The following is a 25401-nucleotide window of genomic DNA, read 5'->3' as shown; positions in this document are numbered from 1 at the left end:
TAGTCATGTGTATAATAATCTGCTATATGTCCCAAAGTAATAATTACGCTTTGAATGTTTATTGAAATTACATCATATTTTGGTAAAAGAATATTTCTTTGATAATAATTGCCATGTTATAATCAAAGGGCTGAAGAAACGAGTTTCGCCAAAAGAATCAAAGCAGATTAAAACTCGCTGGACCGCTTTTATAACATAGGTTTTGGTTTTACAGGCACTTAATTATTATAGTTTTTGTTAACCATTTCATCGTAAGAAATATGTTTTAACATACAATAATTAGGTATAACTTACATAATAGTAAAAATTAATTGTAGGTTTGATTCGTATTGGGAACAGTAGCGAAATTTTTTACCAGTATCGACTATCGACAACCGGATTCCTATCGAAAAAAATTGTGTGAAAATCTGATCACCGTCTTAAGCGGCCGTCGTTGGAACTATTTTTTCATTAAATTTTAAATGTCAGACTCTCAATAGTAGCGGCTGTAGATAATTGCGCTACAGATCAACTATATCGACTTCGCATTCTTAGACTGCTTATAAAAACTATTATATCAAATGGTTTAAGAAAAAAATAACAATAGGCAAAGGCATCATCCAATAACCGCCTACAGCCGAAATTCTTCGGACAAAATTTATCAAACCGTAAATCGTTCTCCATTCATTCTGGAATGTTCTTTGGGAAAACTTCTTAGTATTCAAGAACTATGAGGCTATGAGCTCTTGGCCTATAGAAATTGGAATCTATATGGAAAATTACGTAATTGGAGAGATTCCAGCCGCGGTTATTGGGGGCGTCACAATCAGGTAGAAACTTAGCTCAAGTTATAAGATGAGGCGCTTTAGCATTTAGCTATAAATATCTGGTACAATAATGTCTAGTTAGATATTATTTGGTTTAGGTAAAGGATTCCTTGAAGCGATTAGAGAGTAGATTACAAGCTTAAAGTCTGTGTTGAAAATGTGTTCGAAAATCTGTGTCTGTCTCTTTGTGTGTGCGATTGCTGACGAAAAGACTCGGATTCGGCTCCCGAGATGGACAAATCAATAGAATTAAGGTGGTCACGGCAATGGACTACCTAAATCTTATTTATTTCTCTGCTTGGAGTTCGGTGGCAACAGAAAAAAATATTTGTGTGATTATATCATTAGTTGATTTTGATCTGATAGTTCATTTTATTCTTTGTATGTTTGTAGGAATCCCCGCAAGACAATGCTAGTTTTTAGGCCTAGTCGTATTTTTTTTAAAGACACATAATTGAAAATCGTAAAAAAGTCATATACATACATTTTTATTTGAAAGTAAATTGTTTCGTTATCTTAATTGCGATCTTAGTGTTAGTTAATACGATTGTTCACACTCGGTTAGACATACTTTTTTATTACGTTTAGTATTTAAGTATTTTATTTTTTCTTTCAATTGTTTTTTTTTATAATTAAATTAACAGTAGAACTTAATTAACTCTGATGATGATTGCGTAATGTTTGTATTTTGTAGTACTTCTAATGAATATTTAAACACGTAACATCACGTTTGTTGTTCCCAAATGAGTAGGCTGAGGTATATACATATAATACTCCCGTGTTTCAACGCTCTCAATGCAAGCCTCATGTGTCAGGCGGCAAGTCTATTGCCATATACCGGGCACGTAACCAAGTTCCGTGAATAAGAAACCCATTCCCAATAACAATCCCAAAAACACTTTTCCCGGTCCGGGAATCGAATCTAAGGCCTTGTGGTCAGCAATCGTATATGTGGTATATACGACTGCTGACCACAAGGCCTTAGATTCGATTCCCCCAGACCACAGAAACAGAAAAAAAATGACTATAGTTAAAAATAATTTCTTTTAGTAAGTATTACAGCCATGTCAAAACCTAATCACAAACTATCTTAACACTGTATAAACAAGCCTTAATATCAAAAATACGGGCCACTTACTTAAGAAGCTGAGCAAACAGTGCGAAATTGACACCTAAAAGCCTAAGTGGAGTGGTGACCACCGACCGTGACCTTCAGCCGTCAAAGAAACAAAATGAATGTAAGTAGTTCGAGCGAAAGAAAACATACACGTCTGGAGAATTCTTTCTAGAACATTCTTTGCCTACTGTGAGAGATATACTTGGATTCTTTCTAGAAAATTCTTTAGCTACTGTTTGAGGTTGAATGTAGGGAGGTTTTGTAAGCTGGGTTACTACTGAAAGTTCTCGAAATATTTATTATTGTAAACATTAATTTGAATTCATATACGTTATTATTAACTGATCTACGCAGTTTGCCTCGCGTGTCATTTAAGAAGACTTTTGAAAAGACGCATCATTATGTTTGACGTCGGGTTTAACTATCTTAGAGGTCGATCGAATCAATATGGTGTAAGTTGTTAAGTATTAAGAGTGTAATCGGCTAACAGACAAACAAACAGGCTTTGGAATTACTAAGTGTGGAGGCTTTGGAGTTACTTTTTGCCCACAAAATCGTCAATAGCTCTAGTTATCAAAGTCACGAGATTGACGTAATCACACGTAATCACCATTTATCACATACGTTTGTCACTGACCATGTGAGAATCAGAAAAAAGTTGACGATCGCACTATCACATATATGTGACAATTCACGTTACGTGTGACGTGCCTTTGTGGTGCGGTCGGTAGTATATACCACTGCTCGTGTGGAAGTATCGGGGTCGGTTCCCGGGTTGGGTAGAGTGCTACTAGTCTTTACCAATAGCACTCTACCCTCTAAATGTAAAAGTCTATTTAGATTAGAATATAATTATATCTCACAGTAAGGAGTTTGGTGCCGTGCCTGATGTACAACAGGTTCGCCCTATTACGTGGGACTAACATTGTAAATGGTGAAACGGGTGTATTTCGTACACCTAGAATTGCAAAACATCTGAATATTCCAAATCGTTCTTCATTCATGTGATTAAAACTACTGATAACAATAAATTTTTAACATTTAGATATAACCTTTGGGTATAAGAGGCTTGTTATTATGTATTGTCTTCTACTAGTACCAGATCTATTTATAACAAATTCTATGCGTCGTAAATGGATTCTGGTTTCGCAGCTGCGCCTTTACTGAAGGATTTTGGATGCTTAATTGACATTGTATTCAAATTTAGTCTATGTCCTATTTTAGGATCCGTTTTAGATTCTATCATGTCGTTTCTCACGTCTAGACATTATCATGTAAAGTTATTTACATGATTTCTCTATCTTGCTTACATAAAATAATTTTCTTCCTTTCTGTTTTTTTTTAAAACAACTCCCACACTAAGAATTACTCTGGTGTCGCAGTGACTTTCACAAACATACAAACAACGGACATAAAGTACAACAAGACCCGATACACTTATTTATGGTTCGCATTAATAATTGTTCCTTGTGGGCATCGAACCCGCGACCTCTCGACGCAATGGTAGCGGCGTTGCAACCTTAACCACTACGCCACGGAGGCAGTCATAAATGATTATATTATAATGGTAAATGGTTCGCCCAAATAGATCTCCTACTTATAATTTATTTTAGTCGGGCCTATAAATACTTATTATTTTCGTACTTACTGTACATAACATGTTAATGAAGCTTTCAGGCCGTAAAAGGCAGACATGATCAGCCTTAATGCCAATCAGCTTAAAGATACTTACTCGTACATAAAAACAGAACGAACATTATTCTTCTAAATAATACTGATTGTCTTACAAGAAGTTACAATTCTCTCTCTCTCTCTCTTCCATGCTATGAATCCCATATATAATTTTAGTATGCAATTTTAATCTTAACCTTACATCTATAATATGTGAAGTATAAACCAGTCGAAGAAAAATAAAAACCAAATTGCGCCTCTCAATGCACTAATCCGAAAAAAAGACATAATTTTACCGTTTTACGAGCATCAAGTATACTAGCTTTCCACTTGCGGCTTCGCCCGCGTGGAACTTCACCCCCTTCGGAATGAAATTTTCAAAAACCATCTCTTAGTGCTCCTTTACACTTCCTGTGGAATTTTCATACCAAATTTCAACACACGGTAGTTTCGGCTGTTCGTTGTCCATCAGTCAGTCAGTCACTCAGTAACATTTTATATACATAGATTATATTTTTTTCGTGATTCTACTCGCTTTCGTTTATACCTTAGACCTAATATACATATGTGTTGATTACGGCCGGAAATAACTGCAGACGTTATGTTTTACTTCCGTCTGATAGCCAGTGGTGACGCGGGAATGGTGCCAGGAAATGTATTTGTACCGATACCGACTTTACATGAAAATACATGTTTGTTGTGATAAAATATAAGTTTATTGTTTGTTTTGTTGCTAAAACTTGGTGTCAAAGTGCCAAAGTGATTTTGTCGAAGTGTACGAGTGAATGGGTCTGAGATATTTTTGTTTACAACCGAGAAAAATATCGTAGCTAGAGATTTTTTTCCTTTTTTCTCGATTATGAAAGGAACCAAGTGTGATTGTTCTTTAATTGTTTTTTTATAACAACGCTCAATATACTTTCCCGAAAGTGTTGACAGTTCTAAATGTATAAATGAACGGCTAATCAAACTTCTTGAGTACTATTGGCTACTTCTGATAGAAGTCAGTTAAGGTCGATATCACTTTTACCGACCTGGAAATCGAACCTAAGACTTTGCAACGAACAGTCGTGTACACTGTTGCTCAGTTCACAGAGTCAGTCGAATTAAACAATCTAATTTAATTTGTTTTTCAAGGGCGTGTAATACTGACACATGGTGAACAAAACCATTGACGTAAAGCGACTAAATGACATTGATACTTTAGGCTTTCAATTAAATCTTTGTTTAAGATCTTAATCTTATCAAAGGAATGATACGAAACATTCCAGGTCAATACTTTGAGGAAAACTAAAGAATAAATACTAGACTTGAGCTCTATTTTTTGTAGGAGGCTTAACAAAGCGAATCAAGGAAACAGAGTATAGGCAAGCATTATATATTTATTCTGCATAGTATTGATACTTTATGATTACACTAGCTGACCCGCGCAACTGCGCTTGCGTCACATAAGAGAATCGGTCAAAATTTCCCCGTTTTTATAACATTTTCTACTGGTACTCTGCTCCTATTGGCCGTAGCGTGATGATATAATATAGCCTATAGCCTTCCTCGATAAATGGGCTATCTAACTCTGGAAGAATTTTTCAAATCGGACCAGTAGTTCCTGAGATTAGCGCGTTCAACAGACAAACAAACGAACAAACAAACAAACAAGCAAACAAACAATTAAACAAACAAACTCTTCAGCTTTATAATATTAGTATAGATAAAGAACTACAACGATATTAGGTGTTTTCTGTTTTAATTAAAAAAGTTCGTTTGTTTTGTTACACGGTTTTAGTTTTTTGAATGTCTTTAGTTAAGCTCTATTTCAATAGTTATCAGAGATTTTGAACGAAAAAATAATTAACTCAAGTAATGGCTAAAACATTTTTTTTTAAAGTTAAAGGATTTGTAATCTCTACTTCACGTAAAGGTTCATATCATGTAATGTTAAAATAATTTTGAGACTTTGGCTTAAAGAATAATGAAAGCGAAATATAGTAGGATTATTTCGCACCGTCTTCGCATCTTTGTTGAACAGAATCGAATCTTGTTAAAACTAATTCAATTAATTACAAAGTGTATACTGAGATCCAATTAAAGTGAATTTGTTAATAAACCAATACGTATTTAGTGAAATATATTTGAGAATCTTTGTCTACTGAAATGTAATGTTTTTAATCAAATATTGGTCCCGACTATTGGTATAGGTTAATATGAATAATGTCAATGAACTTTACAAACTAAACACACTTTACGCTATTGTATTTGGCATTCGATACGCTAATATCTTTTTGGCACCGTAAATGTCATTTTGAAAATGATTAATTGATTAAAATACCTTAAAAAAATAGATCAATAAAGATGTAATTACGAAAATCTCGTCTTATACAGCAAAAGTCTTCTGAAAGTACTAAATCAATACAAATATCCCGGGGAAAGACACAGACTTTTATTAGAAAAGAAGTGTATGAATTGATATTATTCAGGAGTCCATAGCAAAGGGTATCCTAGTTTGGGATCCTGACTCTCGCCAATTAAAAAAATGTTCCTTTCGTTATCTCATACTACTTTTACAGTAAAACTTACATAGAGACCTCCTTTCTAGTAAAAAATATACCTGTGCTAGGAGGTCTTAAAATAATTATTGTAATAGATATATGGTGGGAGAGAATAAATATATTTATTATTAATTTGTCGGCATTGGGCTATGATAACATAGTTACCAACTTAATTTTAGTTTAATTAATGGAATAACTGATTAATGGTCACCAAATTATTGATTACTGTTATTGTTATTGATTATTTATCAAGAAGACACATAACATTAGTCATAATCCCATCAACACGTGTTTCTATTACATTCAGCTTCACCTGAGACCGATCAAACACAGATTAGATTGATACAGATGCCAATGTACGCGAAGACAAGATTTGATTTGAGAGATTGAGTTGTAGGCGTCTCGATTAAGATAATGTTAGCTTATTTGTGAATAACACTGTAATATCTTGGTACATTCCAAGCTTTTCTACGCTAAGGTTAAACAGAATACCTTTATTAATCAAAATCTATTATGAACGTAGTAAAAAAAACATCTTTTTTCTTAGGTCGTTAACACTCACTCTGCAATTCTCCGGGCTGATAAGCAGAATTGGTTCTCTTCCTTGTTTAAAAAAAATCCGCCAATGTTGAAAAATAATTGTTGTCTCAGGAACGAAAAATGGAAATAGCTAGATAACTTAGACACATTCCATAACACGAGCGGACCAAACTTACTTTCGAAAAGGTCACTTATGTCCATATAAATAGAATATGCTGGCTTTTAACACGTACTTAAAAACAACGAAAACAACTCCTTACTAACTCCCATAGTCATGCAGACTAAGATATAACAAAAACCCTCGGTTTCTGAGGTACATTTAGCGGTAGTTTATCTATTCAATAGCATTTAAACTCATCTAAAAAAATAGATAAACTACTGCTAAATGTACCTCAGAAACCGGGGGTAAGAGAGCTTGAGAGGTATAAAATTATCTTTTGGAATTCATCTAGTTACCAAGCAACCGTCAAACGCCATCAATGAATCCACACATGAAACCGTCATATGAAACATTCCTGACTTCCATAAGTAATTTAGCTCCATATTTTCCCAAGTTTGTACAAGTTACTACATAGTTTGCTTGAAGAGAAACTTCGCTAGTTATATCCTAGTCAGGCTTAACACTGAATTGAAGATATGTGAAATCGATGGACAGAACGATATAAGTTATATTACATAGCTATGTACTTACATACGTACGTACAACTAATAATAACTTGACTGTATTATTAAAATTCTTGAAAAACATTCTGTAATCTCCAATAAATTTCGAATGATTGATTTTGAAAAGTAGATATACAGCAATTTTCTTTCCGTAAACTCAAAACTTCAGAATTTTTTACTGTAATGTCTGGTACTTACAAACTTTTTTAAATGCATGTGCATTTTAAATCAATCTATCTAACCCCTTCTAAACAAAAAATCTTTGGTGAAATCTAAAACTTGGCCAATCAAATTGTTTGAAAAAGAAAAAAAATATCATCCTCATAACCACATCAATCAAATTCAATTAATCAAAAATAATTGAGTTAGGAATACGACGATACAAGCATTAATTACTTATAAGTTAGTGCAATATGATCGCGCACAAGTCTTTCTAAGTACCGTTAATGACTAAGTGGTATTCGATTTCTCTCGGTTTCTTCTAGATATCCGTGAACAATTCTTACACAAAGAAAAGAGCAATGAACTTGGCCAGTAACAAGATAATAAAAGCTATTAATATGATACTAATATAGAACGTAGGTAATAAAAGTGAAACAGATGCTGCTCTTTCTATTTATGTATTTAGAATTATATAAGTCTGTTTATCAGTTTTTTACCATTTCTCTTCAAGTATAGGTTAAAAAGCTTTAACAAAGTTTAAAAAACATTTTATATAAATATACTTTTATATATATTATTACAAGCTGACCCGCGCACCTTCGCTTGCGTCACGTAAGAGAGAATGGGTCAGAATTTTCCATGTTTTTGTAACACTTTTTTACTGTTACTCTGCTCCTATTGGTCTTAGCGTGATGATAATATGCTTTTTTTTCACGAAAAATATTCTTAAAATTATTTATATCTCTTATTATAACGAAGTCGCGCTAAGGCATATCCGCCATTAAAACAGTTGCCATGACAACGGAATCTTGTTAATTTAATGTCATTATAATATTGATTATTCGCGACTTCGTTCGCCACCTGAATTTTCCCAGGGTAAAAAGTAGCCTATGTCCTTTCTAGGGTATCAAAATATCTCCATACCAAATTTCATGCAAATTGGTTCAGTAGTTTAGGCGTGATTGAGTAGCAGACAGACAGACAGACGGACAGAGTACTTTCACATTTATAATATTAGTATGGATGATAATGATAAAATATAATATTATGAGGACTATGAATATTTTAAATTAGGAGTTACGATGAAATAAAATCTAGTTTTTCTTTGTTTGACTAAAGAACTATTTCGTTTAGTAAAATTACTTTTCAAATAAAAGACAAAATAACTGCCACTGCAACAAACAATGACAACGCATGTTGCCTGAAAAAATATTCGCAACTCGGTTCAAACGTGTAGAATAAAACATTTCTAACACCGTGTTTACAGCTATACATAAAATTTACGATTGTAAATACAGCCAAAAAACACCAACAGACCTAGATAGACTATGTTTATCTGTCTGTCTCATAAACATCTTTCACACGAAACCTCGGCACACACAAATTTTATATTATCAAAGTAATTATTTTTATGGCAACATTAAAACGGGCAGTTACTTTGAAGATCTATAAGCAGTTATTGCTAGTAAAACTCGAAGCATCCTCGACACAACGTAATTTTTGTATAAAGTGTACATAATTGAGATGTGAGTGGGTGTTGCTTACATTTTTACTGTTATGAAAATGTTATGCTGTTAAAAATGTGTTTGATGACACTTTTTCATGTTGAATATAATGGGACCTAGAATAGTACCTTGTGTGACACCAATGGTTTTGATTTTTATAAACTCCATTTCAATCGTATTATGGCATGTTTTATCATTTTCGGTTTTTGTTACAGTTACAGTTTTATTCCTTTTTTACCATTTTGATTAATCATTAAAAAACGAGTTTGATTTTTTGCATACTGACTCAAACCTTTAATAAAAATCTATTTACATCTAGAATAGTGTTCTTTGATTCATTTTTTACTGCCAGACCGTACTATTATAAATATTCCCATTGTCCTTATCTTACAAACTTTTTACAACAATAAACATTTGTTTACCATACTTACTGCTTACAAACAACAACTGACAAGTCACCCTTTTACAAACAAGATCAATCTATTTCCATCAGTATTCAAACTGAACAAATCCATTACGATACAATTGAACGAAATAAACAAACCTTCGCGTCCAATTTACTTAAACGATATTGCACTTTTCCGCGAAATTTTACTTCTTTCATACATAACAGTAAAAGGAACAAGAACAGTTATTGCTTCCAGAATCTAACCGACCGTGCCAACAAGCGCTACATTTACATACATACTTTCTGGCACTGTGCCAATCTCTCTAGGTATGTTCCTAAGCTTAAGTTGCTCACTTTGGCATGCTTGCCTTTTCCAAATGTTCTGTTATCTTTTAATTTTATTCCGCTTTTATTTTTAAATCCGGATAGACGTCTGTTTAGAGGCACTTAATGTAGTTGTAGAAAATTCAAAGCTTTTATAGTCATTTTGTTCAACTAGATGTTTTCAGGGTTAAGTGACTTCTCGATTAGAAATGTGGAGCAAGGATTGAGTTAGTCATATTTTCAACGATGGCAAGAATATGTCTATCTCATAGTTAAGCATGTAGTGGTCTTCCCACGAGTTGTCCGGTACAGGTGTTACGAAGAGATTATTTATTACCTGAGATTCTATTGCGTATCTCAGTTGACAACCGTTTGATAGTACAATTGTACATTGTTTCTTTTCTAAAGTGAAGGTGATTTATATGTTATTTCAAAGCTGCAATGTACGGCATAGTGGCCTAGTGGCTATCAAATTGACGTACACTAGTGTACGTGTTAACTGACATACACAATACGCATGCTGATGAAGATAAAGAGGGGCTTTAAAGTAAATACATCAGAAATTCGGTATTTAACAATTATTATTGTCTTCCAATGAACGTTGCTTTTCGAATAATTAAACATCCATTTAAATCTTTATTATGAATGCAGAAATAACTCTTTCTCTCAGCTACAATTCACTGGCGTCCGCCAAATTTATATTTACTCGCAGTTTTAATTTGTGCGGTGAAATTATGAAAATGGTCGAGCATGTTAAAATTGCATTTTTAATAAAAATATGGATATTACTTTTTCTGAAGCTTTACAGTATTATTTTGTATGTTAATGTTCCATCTGGACAGCCTTCGTACTTTAGTATGCACGAATATTATAAAAGATTGTCTCTTGTGTCGCGGGTACTTTTATAAAAATACAAACAACGAACACAAAGTACAACCAGGAACAAACCACTATTTGAGAATCGCACAAATAATTGTTCCGTGTGGAAATCAAATCCACGACGCAATCGTAGTAGCGTGGCGACCACCTTAACCACTGCACCATGGTGGAGATCCTCATAGATATATTTCTGGTACATTTTTTTTTGGAAATATTTTTAAATAAATCATTCTCCTTCCGTCTCACCTCACACTACTATAATACTTTCTTGTTTGGTGAAATGACTATCTTATTTCATATCACGTGCGACTTTTCTCGTGTGAATAAAGAGTGAGCTGAAAGCACTCAGCATTATTTTTTCACGAGTTTCTCATTACTCAAATCGTGCAAGCAGTGTTTGAGGTAGCACATAGACATACTAACAATTTTACTTTATATTAATGTTTAACTGTATCTATAGCTAACAAAATCTCTATCTAAATCAACGCAGCTCCACCGTTCATCAAAGTATCTCCTTTACATTATAAAATGATATATTTCTGTAACCTTCCATAATTTATTTTTAATATCCAACCCGCGGGTCGGGTTTTATTCGTATATTTACTCAATACGGGTTGCCTTAATCCCGTTAAATGGTTATAATAAAATATGTTATGGGCTCTCATCATATAGATCGTACAGTCGCAAACATAAAAATGTGAAGGTCAATAACCTTTACAGCCAAAAAGCGGTATTAAACAGACTACTAAAAAATAAAAAAAGATTCAGTAAAAAAGAAAAGTGCTGTATTTATTGAGGCCAGAAGTGATTAATAATAAAAAATACGGTTTATTAAACTTCGCTCTTTTCAAACTGATGCAAATTTTATTTTGCAAATTTAATTATGTTTTTGGTTCATAATTACGGAAAAAAGTCTTAAAATTAAAAACCGACCAGCAAGCTATTCTTGAATACGTAATTTTTTGAAGCGTGGTACAATTTTATAATAAAATAGAATAGAATCTTATAATAATATATTTGCTCAGACATTAACCTCAGAAAAATACGTCAAAAATTTCTTATATTATTCACTAGCTGACCCGCGCAACTTCGCTTGCGTCACATAAGAGAGAATGGGTGAAATTTTTCCCCGTTTTTGTAACATTTTTACTGGTGCTCTGCTCCTATTGGTCGTAGCGTGATGATATATAGCCTATAACCTTCCTCGATAAATGGAGTATCTAACACTGAAAGAATTTTTCAAATCGGACCAGTAGTTCCTGAGATTAGCGCGTTCAAACAAACAAACAAACAAACAAACTCTTCAGCTTTATAATATTAGTATAGATTCATTGAATATTAATGCTTGCTATTATAAACCTCACATCTAGTATAATATGTTTTCAATTGAATGCGCGTGACTGTACACGATATGATTCAGATGCCTATTCATTTAATCTGCATTGTTCTAAAGATTAACTTTCAAATGATGTATGAAATTCTATTGTGTGGAAAATTGCCTCAGGGCTGTGTTTGTTTTTCAATATTTATTTTCTTTTCTCATTAATATTTGTCATACCGAACGATTTGACGAAATAAAAACTTTTAAACTCTTCTATCCTTTGAATTGTGTAGGTCTCTCAACCTTTGATCTTTGATTTGATTATTTATTATATTTATATTTAAAATTATGTTTATTTCTTTCGCATTTTTAAATGTACGTTCCTTCGATCGTTGATGGTGAAACTCGTTCAAAGTTGTTTTAGCCGCCCAATTACATCCCATACCGACTATTATCAATCCAAGACAAAATAAAGCCGCGACGCAAAAACGCTCAGCTATAGCCACAAGCGATTACCCATCATATAACAAGTCCACGCAACAGTTTACTTAACCTATAGTTCGTTTATCAACCGGTAACCGCAATTTTCTAAAAGCCCAATTCCTTAGTAAAACAATAATATTATAATGAAAATAACATACATACTTTCAACCAAATACATGCCATATAAATAATTCGGGTTCCTATTAAACCCAGATACATATTTGGACCTATCCCCGGCCCCTATTGACTAGTATATTGTGTCTTCGAGGCCACCGGTCAGTATAGTTCGTCCCTTACCCATTATCATAAAAAACCGTATTAAATTGCCCACAACATGTCATGTACTTTCATTCCGTCCGCATACAATCGTATTTCACAGGTAAGGTTAAGTAGTTTAAGACACCAATAAGATCTTTATTAAACTCAAAATTTAGTTTGATAAAGACTATCTTATTGGTGTCTTGAATTTTATAAAAAAACGCACGCTATTTTAAAGATATTAACCGATACGGGATTAGGCGTAACCTCAAATTTCCGCTATGTTTAACTATTAGGTAATTAGTACTCTGTATTACACGTATATTTCACTAAATACAAATTATTTTCTCAACTCTTCTGCAATTTTTGTTAACGAGCAACCAAATGCTAAATGTGATATCAGCATGTGATTGCGCCTAACAAAATAATGCAATCGTGGATATTCCATTTTATATAAGACAGTTAAGCATAATTTATGAATCCCCACATACAATAATTATTTCGACGACAAAAACAAGTTAAATTTCTGCAAATTTCTTTACAATACCTTCATATTTCAGGGAAAGGAAGTTATTTCGGCTTGGGCCGGCGTCGCCGTGGCGTTAATTGACCAACGCCCAATGCATAATACATAGCATGAAATAGCAATACATAGAGGAAAACGTCTGGTTATCAAACACGTATGAATACTGAAAGAAATCGTTAGGAATTGAATCAAATAATGCTAACGTATTTTGCTGCAAAAGGATTTAAGAACTGTTCGACTATTAATTTAATTTTATTGTTATAAATGCGAACGTTTGAGGGAATATAGTATGTTTGTATGTTGGTTACTCTTTTGTTTAACCTTTTAAACGAAATAACATTAACGATAATTTTATTTTTACCCCGGAATTATTTTTACGCAGACGAAGTTTCAGACAAAAGAAGCTAGTTCATATATATTATTATATTTACGTAGTGTTAATCTTTCATAAAATTTAGGGCTGAATAAAACTGCCCATAAATCAAATTGCTTTTTTAAAAGATCATTAAAATGTGATAAAATAGACGCTGAATTTGATTTCGATCAGTACTATACTACGTCAAAGGAGGTAAGAGGTCAGTAGCGATAAGGACTGATACATTTAAAACAGTAAATCAAGCCCTTACCACTCTTGATCATTGACGTAGTGAAACGTCACTGTATCAAATCCATCTCTTCAACACTCAGCGATAACAAGTGAGAATTAAATCAAAAGTCCTTGATAACACAACATTTACATCAATATAATCGACCAACTATTAAAATAGATTTGAGCGGAAAATGAATACAAGCAATTCAGATTATACGCTTTTATAAATGTTCTTAAATACGTAGATATCGTTATTTACCATTTTTTGCTCGAGCACGGATTAGTTTAGAAAAGAATATGTTTCTCATAATTGGTAAGATATGCATTATTATATTCTTTATTTTATTTAAAAAAAACTTATAATGGATATGTTGCCAGGGTAACGGAAGTTTTAATTAATCCGACGATCAGATAATAGGAAGATACTATATAGGTTTTTATTTGCATAAATTAAAAATGAAAGGTGACTTATTAAAAATGAGTTAGGGAATGGCGCCCTTTCTTCCTATAAAATATAGGAAATTTTAAACTTAATATGAACTACCGTATTTACGTACTGTGTATTACTCATAAATAATATGTAAATATGTACTTACCCACAAAATTTTCTCATAATCTGCCGGATGGGGTAATAAATATAAATAAGGCATTTTTAATCGTACGCATTATACCAATTCGAATAACAATATAAGCTAGTCAACGAAAGCAACAAACTCCGAAACAACATCCATCTTAAGTTAAAGTAATTTTATTGAATAAATCCTCACAGGTCTCTTGAGCATGAGGCAATCATCTTATAACACAAGAATTTAAAGTAATTTTGCAAATTTTAGGAGCAATCTTGTCAGTCGTAGCTGTGTGCTCATCATATCCAAGCTTCGGAGATCATTGCGTCTGCTCAAAGACCTGGGTACCAGTATGCGGGTCAGATAAAAGAACATATGCCAACGAGTGCTTCCTTCGGTGTGAATTGAGAGAGGCAGGGGGGCATCTCACTTACAGGCCGGGTACTTGCGAAGAGTATGACTCGCAAAGATCTTGTGCATGCACCCTCATATACAAACCTGTTTGTGGTAGTGATGGGAATACGTATGGGAGTCTATGTGACCTTGAATGTGCTAAAGGTGATCACGTACGTTTGCATCTCGCACATGAAGGACCTTGCAAGTACGTTGATGATAGCATAGAAGAACGCAAAGAACAAGATGATAAGAGTGAAAAAGACCAAGCTGAGGAACTTCCTTGAAGTAAAATTTGTGTGGTGATTATTTTTTATTAGAATGGAATTGTAATTGATGCGTTGTTTTATTTTGAGTCAAGTGTATTACGCTGATGTGTAGTGGTGGTAACAATATTTCTTTTGATCTTCTATTAATCAATAATAAAATGTTGACTGTTTTCATCTGCCTCGTCTACTTGTAATCTTTTTTATTTAAATTTCTTTATACTATTTTTTTAAATATTCATACACACATCAATTTAGTCTTCTTCCTTTAAGGGAATATTATTTTCTTAGATTTTAAACATAATTCTTTATTATTCCTTCCGCATTAATCTCAGATCATTTTAGTCACACATTTTTATTTATATCAATAACTGTAAAGCCAAATTAATCTTTTTCTGTATCTAAATGTTACCTGAACCTAATATCTAACAAACATACGAAATACGAGACTGAAATAATTACAACTAAATTTCTAGAAACTTGCGACTTTGCTAAAGAAAAAGTAGTTTTGTATGATATGTTCGACTTCCAGACGTCTTTTTCATTCGTGACAGCTTGTGAAAAACCTTGACTAGGTCTATAAGGCTTTATTTTCTCCTACGCTGCCATCGGTCACATCGTTTGTTTACTTGTACATCGGCCGAGCGTAGAAGTAAACACAACGCTTTATCAGACAGCGACTTTGTCGTTGGCGGTAAGTTCTGTGTCTATGTTTACGCGTATATGCGACCGACGTACGAGGTGCCTAACCGGTGCGTCTGACGGACGTACGAGGCCTCCATCAGCGTAGGTAGAAAGGAGGCCTTACGTAGGCAAAAGTTAGAAATATACGATGTTGCCAAGACAATATGTCCTGAACAAATTGCCGTACCTGTTTTTGTAACACTCAGGACTCTGTAAGATTTATGTCCCAAAATTCTAAATATAGATGTCCCTTTGCGCGATATTTTTACTCCAGAATAACATCACAATTACGGGTAGAGTTCAAGAAGCAGTAACTCTTTACGTATGATTGTAATAATCTGTAGAATCATTTGCTCTTAGAGCTACCCGTTATGATAATATATTATTATATTTGGGCAGTTATGGACAGCTTCCATGTGACTAGTTCGTTGATTTAATTTTGATGTACTAAGTTATACAAACTAGCGATCATCAATTTTTTCCAATATCCTTATTACATACATACACAAAATCACGCCTTTTTCCCATAGGCGTAGGCAGAGACCAGAGAACGCCACTTGGTATCCTTACAAACTACGTTTGCTTCATTTCCATCCATACATCTCAATGTCCAAAATTAATTATTGGTAAAATTTATTTCGAGCCTAACTGGTTAAAGAAAAAGTTCACACAAAAAACTTGAAATAAAATAATAGTTGTTTCTCAACATCGCATCGTCTCAAATAATTTCGTTGTGTAAGACGTCACAATAAGAATGTTCAACTTATACAACGAAGGAAATGGAACGCGACACCGAACTCTTCCACCACAAGTTAGTGCCTTTTGTGGGCGCGTTCCAGTATCCGAACAACGGGTGTCGCTTCTAACTAAATTGTATTGAACTTTTCTAGATTTTTCTTAGATATTTTACTCTAACAATGTACAGTTCTTGTTCTTTCAAGTTTGTTAGTTTATTTTCGAGTACTTTTTGACTTGTGTTTTCTTTTCTAGTAGTAATTTTGTACAATGTCATCTAGTTATTGGATTGGAATTTAAGGCAAGCACTACTGACACTGATAGCTAAACACGTGGTGTCGGGTTAAATTCCTGCGTCCAGCCAAGTACCATAAATTTTTTTAAATCCTCATTTTATTCTCAATTTGGTCACGCACTTTATATAACGAATAGGTAAGTACGCTAGTGCATAGGATTTGCAACGGTAGAGCCTATATAGGTGAATTACATTCATTTGCCTGTCTTTGAATAACATAAAATAAATTAATTTAACCCGTTCAAGAGTGTCCTCCCAGAATGAGGGAGGGGTTAGACCTTAAAACCTCCACGCTGACCAAGTGCGGGTTGGGGACTTAGCATACCTTTGGCTTACAAAAGTTTCATCACGATGTTTTCCTTCACCGTTGGAACAAGTGACAATTTATTTCTAGTATACTCAAAACTTTTAAAAGTTATTGGTATGTTGCCTAATCCTCGGACCGTGCGTCGACAACTTCCGTGTGAGGCTCATACTAAAACTACTCGGATATCACAGTAATGTAAGGAGTGCAAGCAATAAATAAATCAATTAATTATCAAATTATTTCTTGGTTTATATTTGAAAATATCTTAGTTTAACCTGCTTACTAAAAAGAGTATGTGTTATCTATACTAATATAATAAAGCTGAAGAGTTTGTTTGTTTGTTTGTTTGAACGCGCTAATCTCAGGAACTACTGGCCCGATTTGAAAAATTCTTTCAGTGTTAGATAGCCCATTTATCGAGGAAGGCTATAGGCTATATAACATCACGCTACGGTCATTAGGAGTGGCGTAGCAACGAAAAATGTTACAAAAACGGGGAAAATTTTGACCCATTCTCTTAGGTGACGCAAGCGAAGTTGCGCGGGTCAGCTAGTTGTAAAATAAGACTGTACCGTAATTATGTATTCATTTGGTGAAATATAATGAAACAAGAAAAAATACTGATAAGTATTTAATTTCAAATACGTAAATATTCAATAAGTGAAAATTGATTAAACTGTGAACAAAACGTGATTGCTAATTATATAATTTTAAATTAAATGTGCTTTATAAATATCACAATAATTACTAATTTCATACTCAGTACCGTTTTAAACATAAGCAAGCGTAAAAAACAGTCATGTATTTTGGAATCGGTAAGATTTGAACATTCACATTAAAATTTCGACTTTTTGTTCATGACATTTTAGTTTAAAATTGAAAATTTATAGTCTATGTATTTCATATAGGTACTTCTACCTACATCCTCGGACATAACTCAAAGCATTTAATAAGAACATTCGATCTATTACAGGATTATTAGTTATCGCGCTGCAAATCTGCGCTTCACATGGAGACCAAAGTTGCGTTGCATGTCCAATGCATTACTCACCATTGTGCGCTTCAAACTTCAAAACATATGGGAATTATTGTCTCCTCAAATGCGAAATGATAAGAACGGGAGAGTTCTTGACCTTTGAGCCGGGCACTTGTGAAGATTATAAAGCGAAACACGAAGGCTTGGTTTGTGGATGCAAGCCGACAGACGATACTGTTTGTGGCAGCAACGGAAAGACATATCTTAATAGATGCTTCTTAGGATGCGCATACATTCCTGGTATTTACGCGGTTTACAAAGGACCTTGTCAAACCTTTGATTAACTTGCAAACTGTGAAATAAAGTTTATTATAACAATAAATAAACTGGCAGTTTTATACTTGTAAGTTTCAGGTTGAAATTAAAGCATTGTTTAAAAAAATATAATAATGTGTCTTTATGTTACTCAGTTAGTCAGTCTCGTTACTGAGTAATGAGTACGTTTGAACTTAAAGGTGCACGTAATTATTATGTTAATAATAGAAGACTGGTACAAAAAGTATTATTAGTGAAATAAAAGAAAATATGTTCGAGTCGAAATTTGGCCGCCGGCCGTCATGGAAAAAGGGGGTCGGGGCTTCATATGACACGTTAAAAAACGTTAAAAAATAAAATTGCGTTCTCTGAAAAACACAACCCTGATTGTACCTAACTTTTCAATGGGCTATCTAAACTGTACATTTTGTTACAAAAAAACATTTTCATACAAAGCGATATTAAAGAAAGCAAATACAAATTATCATAATTGTTATGTTGTACATTTATTTTTATCTTTATTACACGTTGTTATGAACATTCGGCCGTTTTGCTTGTATCCAACGACTTTTGATATTACAAATGGTAAGTATATTATATTATCTGTATAATTCCTTAGGTTTCTTTTAGGATATGTATAACGTCCTCCTGGCCGATATTCAGCTACGACGGCTGGTTTAATGAAAACCAGTCAACTGTGCAGAACTTTATTTATGGAGTTCAAGTGTGTACACAATACACTGGTATACTATCCATTTCTTCACGCTTATAGCCTAGTGTGACGGCTAAACCAACACGCCCCGTGACAGTTGGCTTTACATGCTGTCCTAGGCAGGAAGGTTTACGACCTCAACTTCCTGAACCTTGGCAATCGCTGAGATATTCTTAGCAAAAAATCTCAGAAAAGACTTTTTGGTTCCACCTAGGATTTAAACCCGAGACCCCTGCGCGGAGACATAAAGAGGCAGTCAAGAATATCTGTACTAATGTTGTCGAGGCTTAAGTTATTTCGTCAGTCTGTTACGCTTGTTTGATTAAATTACTAAGCTCTAAGTAAATTGGCTAAAATATGAAAAATGGTTCTTCTTTTTTGAGAAGATTTGTATTGATTTTTTTATCAGCCCATAATGATCCACTGCAGGGTAAAGGCCGGCACGGTGTCTAACTGCCAGTTTCTTCATACATATCTAAAGTCATTGACTGTTACTTAACATTTGTGTAGTAAACGCATTTTTTTTTTCATAAAACTATTAGTAAAATCGTGAAGTAACTTGATCGTATTTTTTGCTTTAATCCTATACATTGGCTGTTAATTTTGATGAAGAAACTGACCGTTAAGCCTTTTGATGCCAATCTTTAGTATGAGAGTTCAGATCCACCTGTCATCTCCACCTGGGCTCTCCGCGCTGTACTGATTCAGAATTGAAACCGTACTATTTAATAATAAACAGACAATTTAATTTTTAAAACGAAGTTAATTATAATAATGACCTTTATTTCAATTTACATAAGGTTTACATCAAAGTTACAATTTATTTTTTCACGTAACATGGTCCTTCGTGTACCAAATACAAGCCAGGAATGTGAGCGCATCCTAACTCGCATCGATTTTCATACGTCTGTCCATTGCTGGCACAAACAGGTTCGTCTATCGGCGGGCACCCACAATCCAAGCCTTCGTGTTCCGCTATATATTGTTCACAAGTGCCCGGTACATAGGTCAAGTATTCTCCCGTTTCTCGTATTTCGCAATGAAGGAAACACCAATTTCTATATGTTTTGAAATTTGAAGCGCACAATGGTGAGTAAAGCAATGGGCATGTAGTGCAATCTTTCGGGATGTCTTGTGAAGCGTAGATTTGCACCGCCATAACTAATAATCCTGAAAGAGATTAAACATTCTAATTAAATTTTGTTGCTTGTTTTACCAGGTGGACGAAGATGTAGGTAGAAAAAATCGAAATAGAACACCCGTTTCACCATATACAAAAACACCATGTTATAATAATACTGCACTGCCTACCTGGCCCATACTCGGCTACAACGTGGCGGCCAGTTTCACTGCAACCAGCCACCAGTGCAGGTAATATAGGGTCAAAGTGTGTGCATAATACAAAAATACACAATATTCCCTCGTTTCCATGGCCTCGTGGGATAACCGTTACACCAAATGTCAGGCTCCCTAACGCACTAGCGATTTTTCAAATCGGACCAGTAGTTCCTGAGATTAGCGTGTTCAAACAAACAACCAAACAAACAAACTCTTCAGCTTTATAATATTAGTATAGATTAGTATAGATATAGATTCCAAAACAAATATATGTATATTAAAGTGATTGTAAACTTACCGATACTAAAATATGCGTACATGATGGTTCTTTATTCTTGTTGACTCTCGAAAGGGTACTGAGCATGAATTAAGTACATATTTCTTATATTTATAAGCAATCTAATTTAAAAAGGCATGTTTTGTTCACAGTTTAATCAATTTCCTCAATCAATTTTAAATAGTGTAGTACAACAGTATAATAGAGTGTGGTGTTAACGCGAATATTACATATTTCATAATGAGCACACAGTAGTACTTTATCGCGTTTCATTATATTTCTCCAAACATTCTTAAGATAAAATCTTATTTTTCCGTTACTTACTTATTTTATTCAAATTTTCAGAAGAGGCAAGTTATTTCCATCTCTTTTTCTTTTTTAAAAAGATAACTCCCGCACTAAGGATTGTTCTTGTGTCGCGGGGACTTTTGCAAACATACAAACAACGGACACAAAGCACAACCAGACCCGAAACAATTATTTATGGATCGCACAAATAATTGCTCCGTGTGGGAATCGAACCCATGACCTCCCGTTGCAGTGGTATCGGCGTAGCGACCTAAACCACTGCGCCACGGAGGCAGTCAAAATCATCAATGCTTTTTTATAATTTAATTAGTTAATTGCGAAACCTGTATTTCATAATAATAACCTACACTTTCGTATATAACAGGTGTGACATTATGTATAGTACGAGCGAAGCCCTGTTAGCTAGTAAATAATAAATCAACGTATCAAATAACTCATAACCGATTCTCAAAATACCGGATAATAAAATGACCCGGTTAATTCGCGGAACAATTTATTAACCGTTTAAAACATGATATTTTTGATAAAATGTCGTACACGTAAGCTTCGAAAATCATTTATATAAAAGCGTTATTCGGTTGTTTTATTTTTGCATAAAATAACGCTTGGCTGGCTTCGGGTTTATCTATATAGCCAAAGATATGAAAGACACTATACTATAATATTAGATGGCTTCGGTCGGGTTTATAGTTTCTTCACTGGCTATATTCTATCGGTAAACGGTTATGCCGCCTTTAAGTTTATTTATATTGTTAGTTTCTTATCTTTGTCGCTGTATCGTCTGATTTTTCTGAAAATCTTAGTGAGATGTTGTCATAGTAAAAATACATTTTAAAATCAAGACTGGCTTATAAAGGACTTCCCATTTCTACAAGAACAGCTTATGAGACTCTCGAGTAAGCAAAATTTATTTTTAATTTATTTTTCTTTTTTATTTGTATAAAAGAGTGATTATTTCATACCAACTTACCCTTATCACATTAAATTAAATTGGTATAAAAAAACATCTAACGCAATTTCACCCGCGTCTAACTTTCAAATACTGCGCAAAATTATAATACCAAATAATAAAAATTCAGTCCCAAAAAGAACTCTCAATAACCAATATTACAACACGTTACTGCCATAACGGCTTTATTATTCAGTAACGTTATAACTAAAATAACGATAGCTATATAAACTTGTCTGACCGCTATAAAACTTTACAACAAGCGACTTTACAACATTTATAACATGTTCAGTACCTCGATTCTCTACCACTATCGACTACCGACAACCGGCTAGCTATCGAAATTTGACATTTAGAATGTACTGCCAAAATGTTTCCTACGACACCCGTCAGAGGCGCTGATCAGATTTTCATACAAAATATCTCGATGACAGTTCGGTTGTCGGTAGTCGATAGTAGTAGAGAATCGAGCTACAGACTTCAAGATATTTGGATGCCAATTTTAAAGTATTAGTCGTAAAATTCTAGTTTCACATGCATTTTTTAACCTATTTGGCGTTGCTTTATATTTATAGCGTGGGTTCATGTTTTCTTTAGTACAAAATATATAATTTACAATGCAATCATACTTGATCGTTCATACGTAATTCGGCTTTGAAAATCTTCAATGAAACGAATAAATTTTGCAAAGCAAAAATTTTACTGAGAAACATACCGAATATGTAAATATATTTTTTTAAAGAATATTTTTAAATACAAACGACATCAAAGTCAACAACTCGATAGTACATAAAATATATTAAAATTCGCGATATTTATAATGAAAAATGCAATATATATATATTAATTCCCTAATCAATAGATTGTATAGTTAAAATAGTAGTCAATAATAATTTATATTAACTACACTAAAATATTTTTACAGTAGCTTTGTAACTTGTACTAGTTCACTCACTTTACAAATCTGTACAATCACTTTACAAAAATGACTTCCACACGAAATGAAAAAAAAAATTCAATTACCACTTATTTCACCAGCTTGACAGAAAGTTTAATCAGGACAAAATGTCCACATAAGTCAACCCTTTTAAATAAAACGGGCTATTTTTAAAACGCCCCTTCATTCTTTGTTGTAATTAAACTTTCCAAATCTCTAAATCCCTTATCAACAGGATTACTATTAATTTAAACTTAAGCCCGTTTCAATTTATACCCACTCAAAGCCTTTAAGGTCTGATACCTTAGATCTTAGGATTCTTAACTCAGATGTACCAGTGATTATTTGAATGGGTTTACGGTTTATTCAATGTATCTTCTGTTTTACAAGTAAAAAAGCAGTTCTAGGTTAATGAAAGTCCTTCACTGGGTTTAATAACAGAATCGCAACGACACCGGTCGGTGGCATAAGAGTAACCAATCTAATCTATACTTAATATTATAATAATGTAGAGTTTGTTTGTTTGAACGCACTAATCTCAGGAACTTTTGCTACGAATTGAAAAAATATTTTACTGTTGGATAGCCTATTTATTAAGAAAGGCTATGGGCTAGATATATAACATCACGCTACGACCAATAGGAGCAGAGCATCAGTAAAAAATGCATCTAAGACGGGGAAAATTATGACCTATTCGCTCTTTTGTAACGCAAGCGAAGCAACGCGAGTCAGCTAGTTTTATGTATATCGGTAAGCCGCGACGCGAATATGTAGGCAGAGGTGTATGAAACACAATGGTAATCAGAGCCATTTATTGTGGTGTGTAATATAACTCTTTAATTGTAGTTTTTAGTGACTCTTTTCTATTAATAAAGCTAAGAGATTACTGTTTATGCAAAACATTTCACCTACATTAATAAGCGTCCTCGCCCGGTTCACAGACGCGGTAGACCACAGAGGAATCAAGTATATAAAATGATGCTTCAAACAATTACTTCTTAATGTAAACATATAGGAATTGTAACCTAAAGAGAACTCAAAAATATACACTTATCCTTTTCCAAGTACTCCTCAGACTGCATTCTTAAGTGGTACATCTGAGAGCACGTTAAAGTGAACTTGAAATAGAAATTAAATACTGAAACAGACTGAAACAATGCGCGCCGCTACAATTGCGAGTTGTTGAGTGAAACAAAGCTTTCTTTTATTTACTTTATCTTGTTTGAAGATATATTGGATTTACTTTTGATTTATTTTGATATTTATATGGTGATGTTTTTTTTACTCTCAATTTTAAGGCTGTCACAGGATTTCTACATATTTGACCTAAAGCAACTAATAAATTATTGTTTACACAAATATTGCCATGAGTGGTAATAGAGCCTAACAATGCCAGCCGTACAACGTGGAAATCGCTTTAACAATAATTTCAGAACAACGTGGAAATCACTTTAAATACCGCGTAGCATTAGCTGTGAACATATTTGGTAGATAATTAATGAAAACAACACACACAACGAATAATATGCACTGAAAAATGTTACTTAAGAACTATATAGATTAATTAATGGTGTTTCGAGTAAATAGAAAATACCCTTAAAACCTTTTTAAATAATCTTGTAATTACAAATTCATCAAAAATTATCAATTAAAAATATACAGCGACGTAATTAAAATATCGGTAAGTACTTAGAGACGTAGCAACGACTTTAATTACGTCATCTCATAATTATAAGGACGTGTAATTTTAGCTGTAATTAATTATCATCCCTAAGTTTAAAAGCTTATAAATTGCTTTTAAACATCTAATATTCGTTAAATACACTTTACTGTGTATGAGAAGTAATTATCATTTGAGTGAAGGAATCGTGATGAAACCTTGTTGTCTGAAAATTCTGTCAAACGTCATAACTTTTAAACTCTCGCGTTGCATGTTTAATGAATTATAGAAAACGGGAATTAACGCGAACACGCATTTTACCTTAAAATGCCTAACGGCGCAGGTTGCACTCGCCGTGGTCGCAGGCTGACTGACTGAATCAGCCTGCGTTTCGCGTTAATTCCCGTATTCTATTCTTCAGTTAAACGTATAGATTGTTTTTTCTTTTGATGCGATCTGCACTTGGCCAGCGTGATGGGCTCAGTCCTAAAACAATTTTTATACGTAAAGACCTGTGCCCAGCTAAGCATTCAAACTAATTTTATCAAAAAATCGGGTAGAGACTATTGCCTAACGTGGGACAGTATTATAGGTAGATAGGTTAAAAGTAGTAGCAATTTTTTTCTTTCTTCGATATTATAAACATTCAAGCACAGTTTTACACAGTTGAATAGTACAAACAAACTGCCGATTCCCCGAACCTGCGTTCGAAAATTGTAAAATATGGGTAAATTTCTGATGCATGAATTTTATTAATTATATAAATACACGTATTTTTAATCAAAATGCAATAAACGACATTTTTTTTTGCTATTTAACTGTCGTAACTATAGTACCGAATGAATAAAAACTCGTTAAAATACTCGGCAAATTCCAGTAAAATCTATTATCGTTTTCACTTACC

At 33.6% G+C, this 25401-nt stretch overlaps 2 protein-coding genes across 2 annotated transcripts in view; both read left to right on the top strand.

Moving 5' to 3' along the window:
- LOC142979199 (neuropeptide CCHamide-1 receptor-like) overlaps positions 1–25401 on the top strand; it is a 215115-nt gene that overhangs the window by 101768 nt on the left and 87946 nt on the right. The gene's annotated exons all lie outside the window — the stretch shown is intronic.
- LOC142979211 (uncharacterized) lies at positions 13945–15074 on the top strand. Its single transcript, XM_076124020.1, has 2 exons — positions 13945–14091; positions 14612–15074. Exons 1-2 carry the CDS (start codon positions 14076–14078, stop codon positions 15022–15024), a joined length of 429 nt encoding a protein of 142 aa, XP_075980135.1. The 5' UTR covers positions 13945–14075; the 3' UTR covers positions 15025–15074.

Source organism: Anticarsia gemmatalis, chromosome 16 (assembly GCF_050436995.1).
Source record: "Anticarsia gemmatalis isolate Benzon Research Colony breed Stoneville strain chromosome 16, ilAntGemm2 primary, whole genome shotgun sequence".
NCBI lineage: Eukaryota > Metazoa > Arthropoda > Insecta > Lepidoptera > Erebidae > Anticarsia > Anticarsia gemmatalis.
Note: the sequence above shows the minus strand (reverse complement) of the source record. Positions and strands in the feature narration are given on the sequence as shown.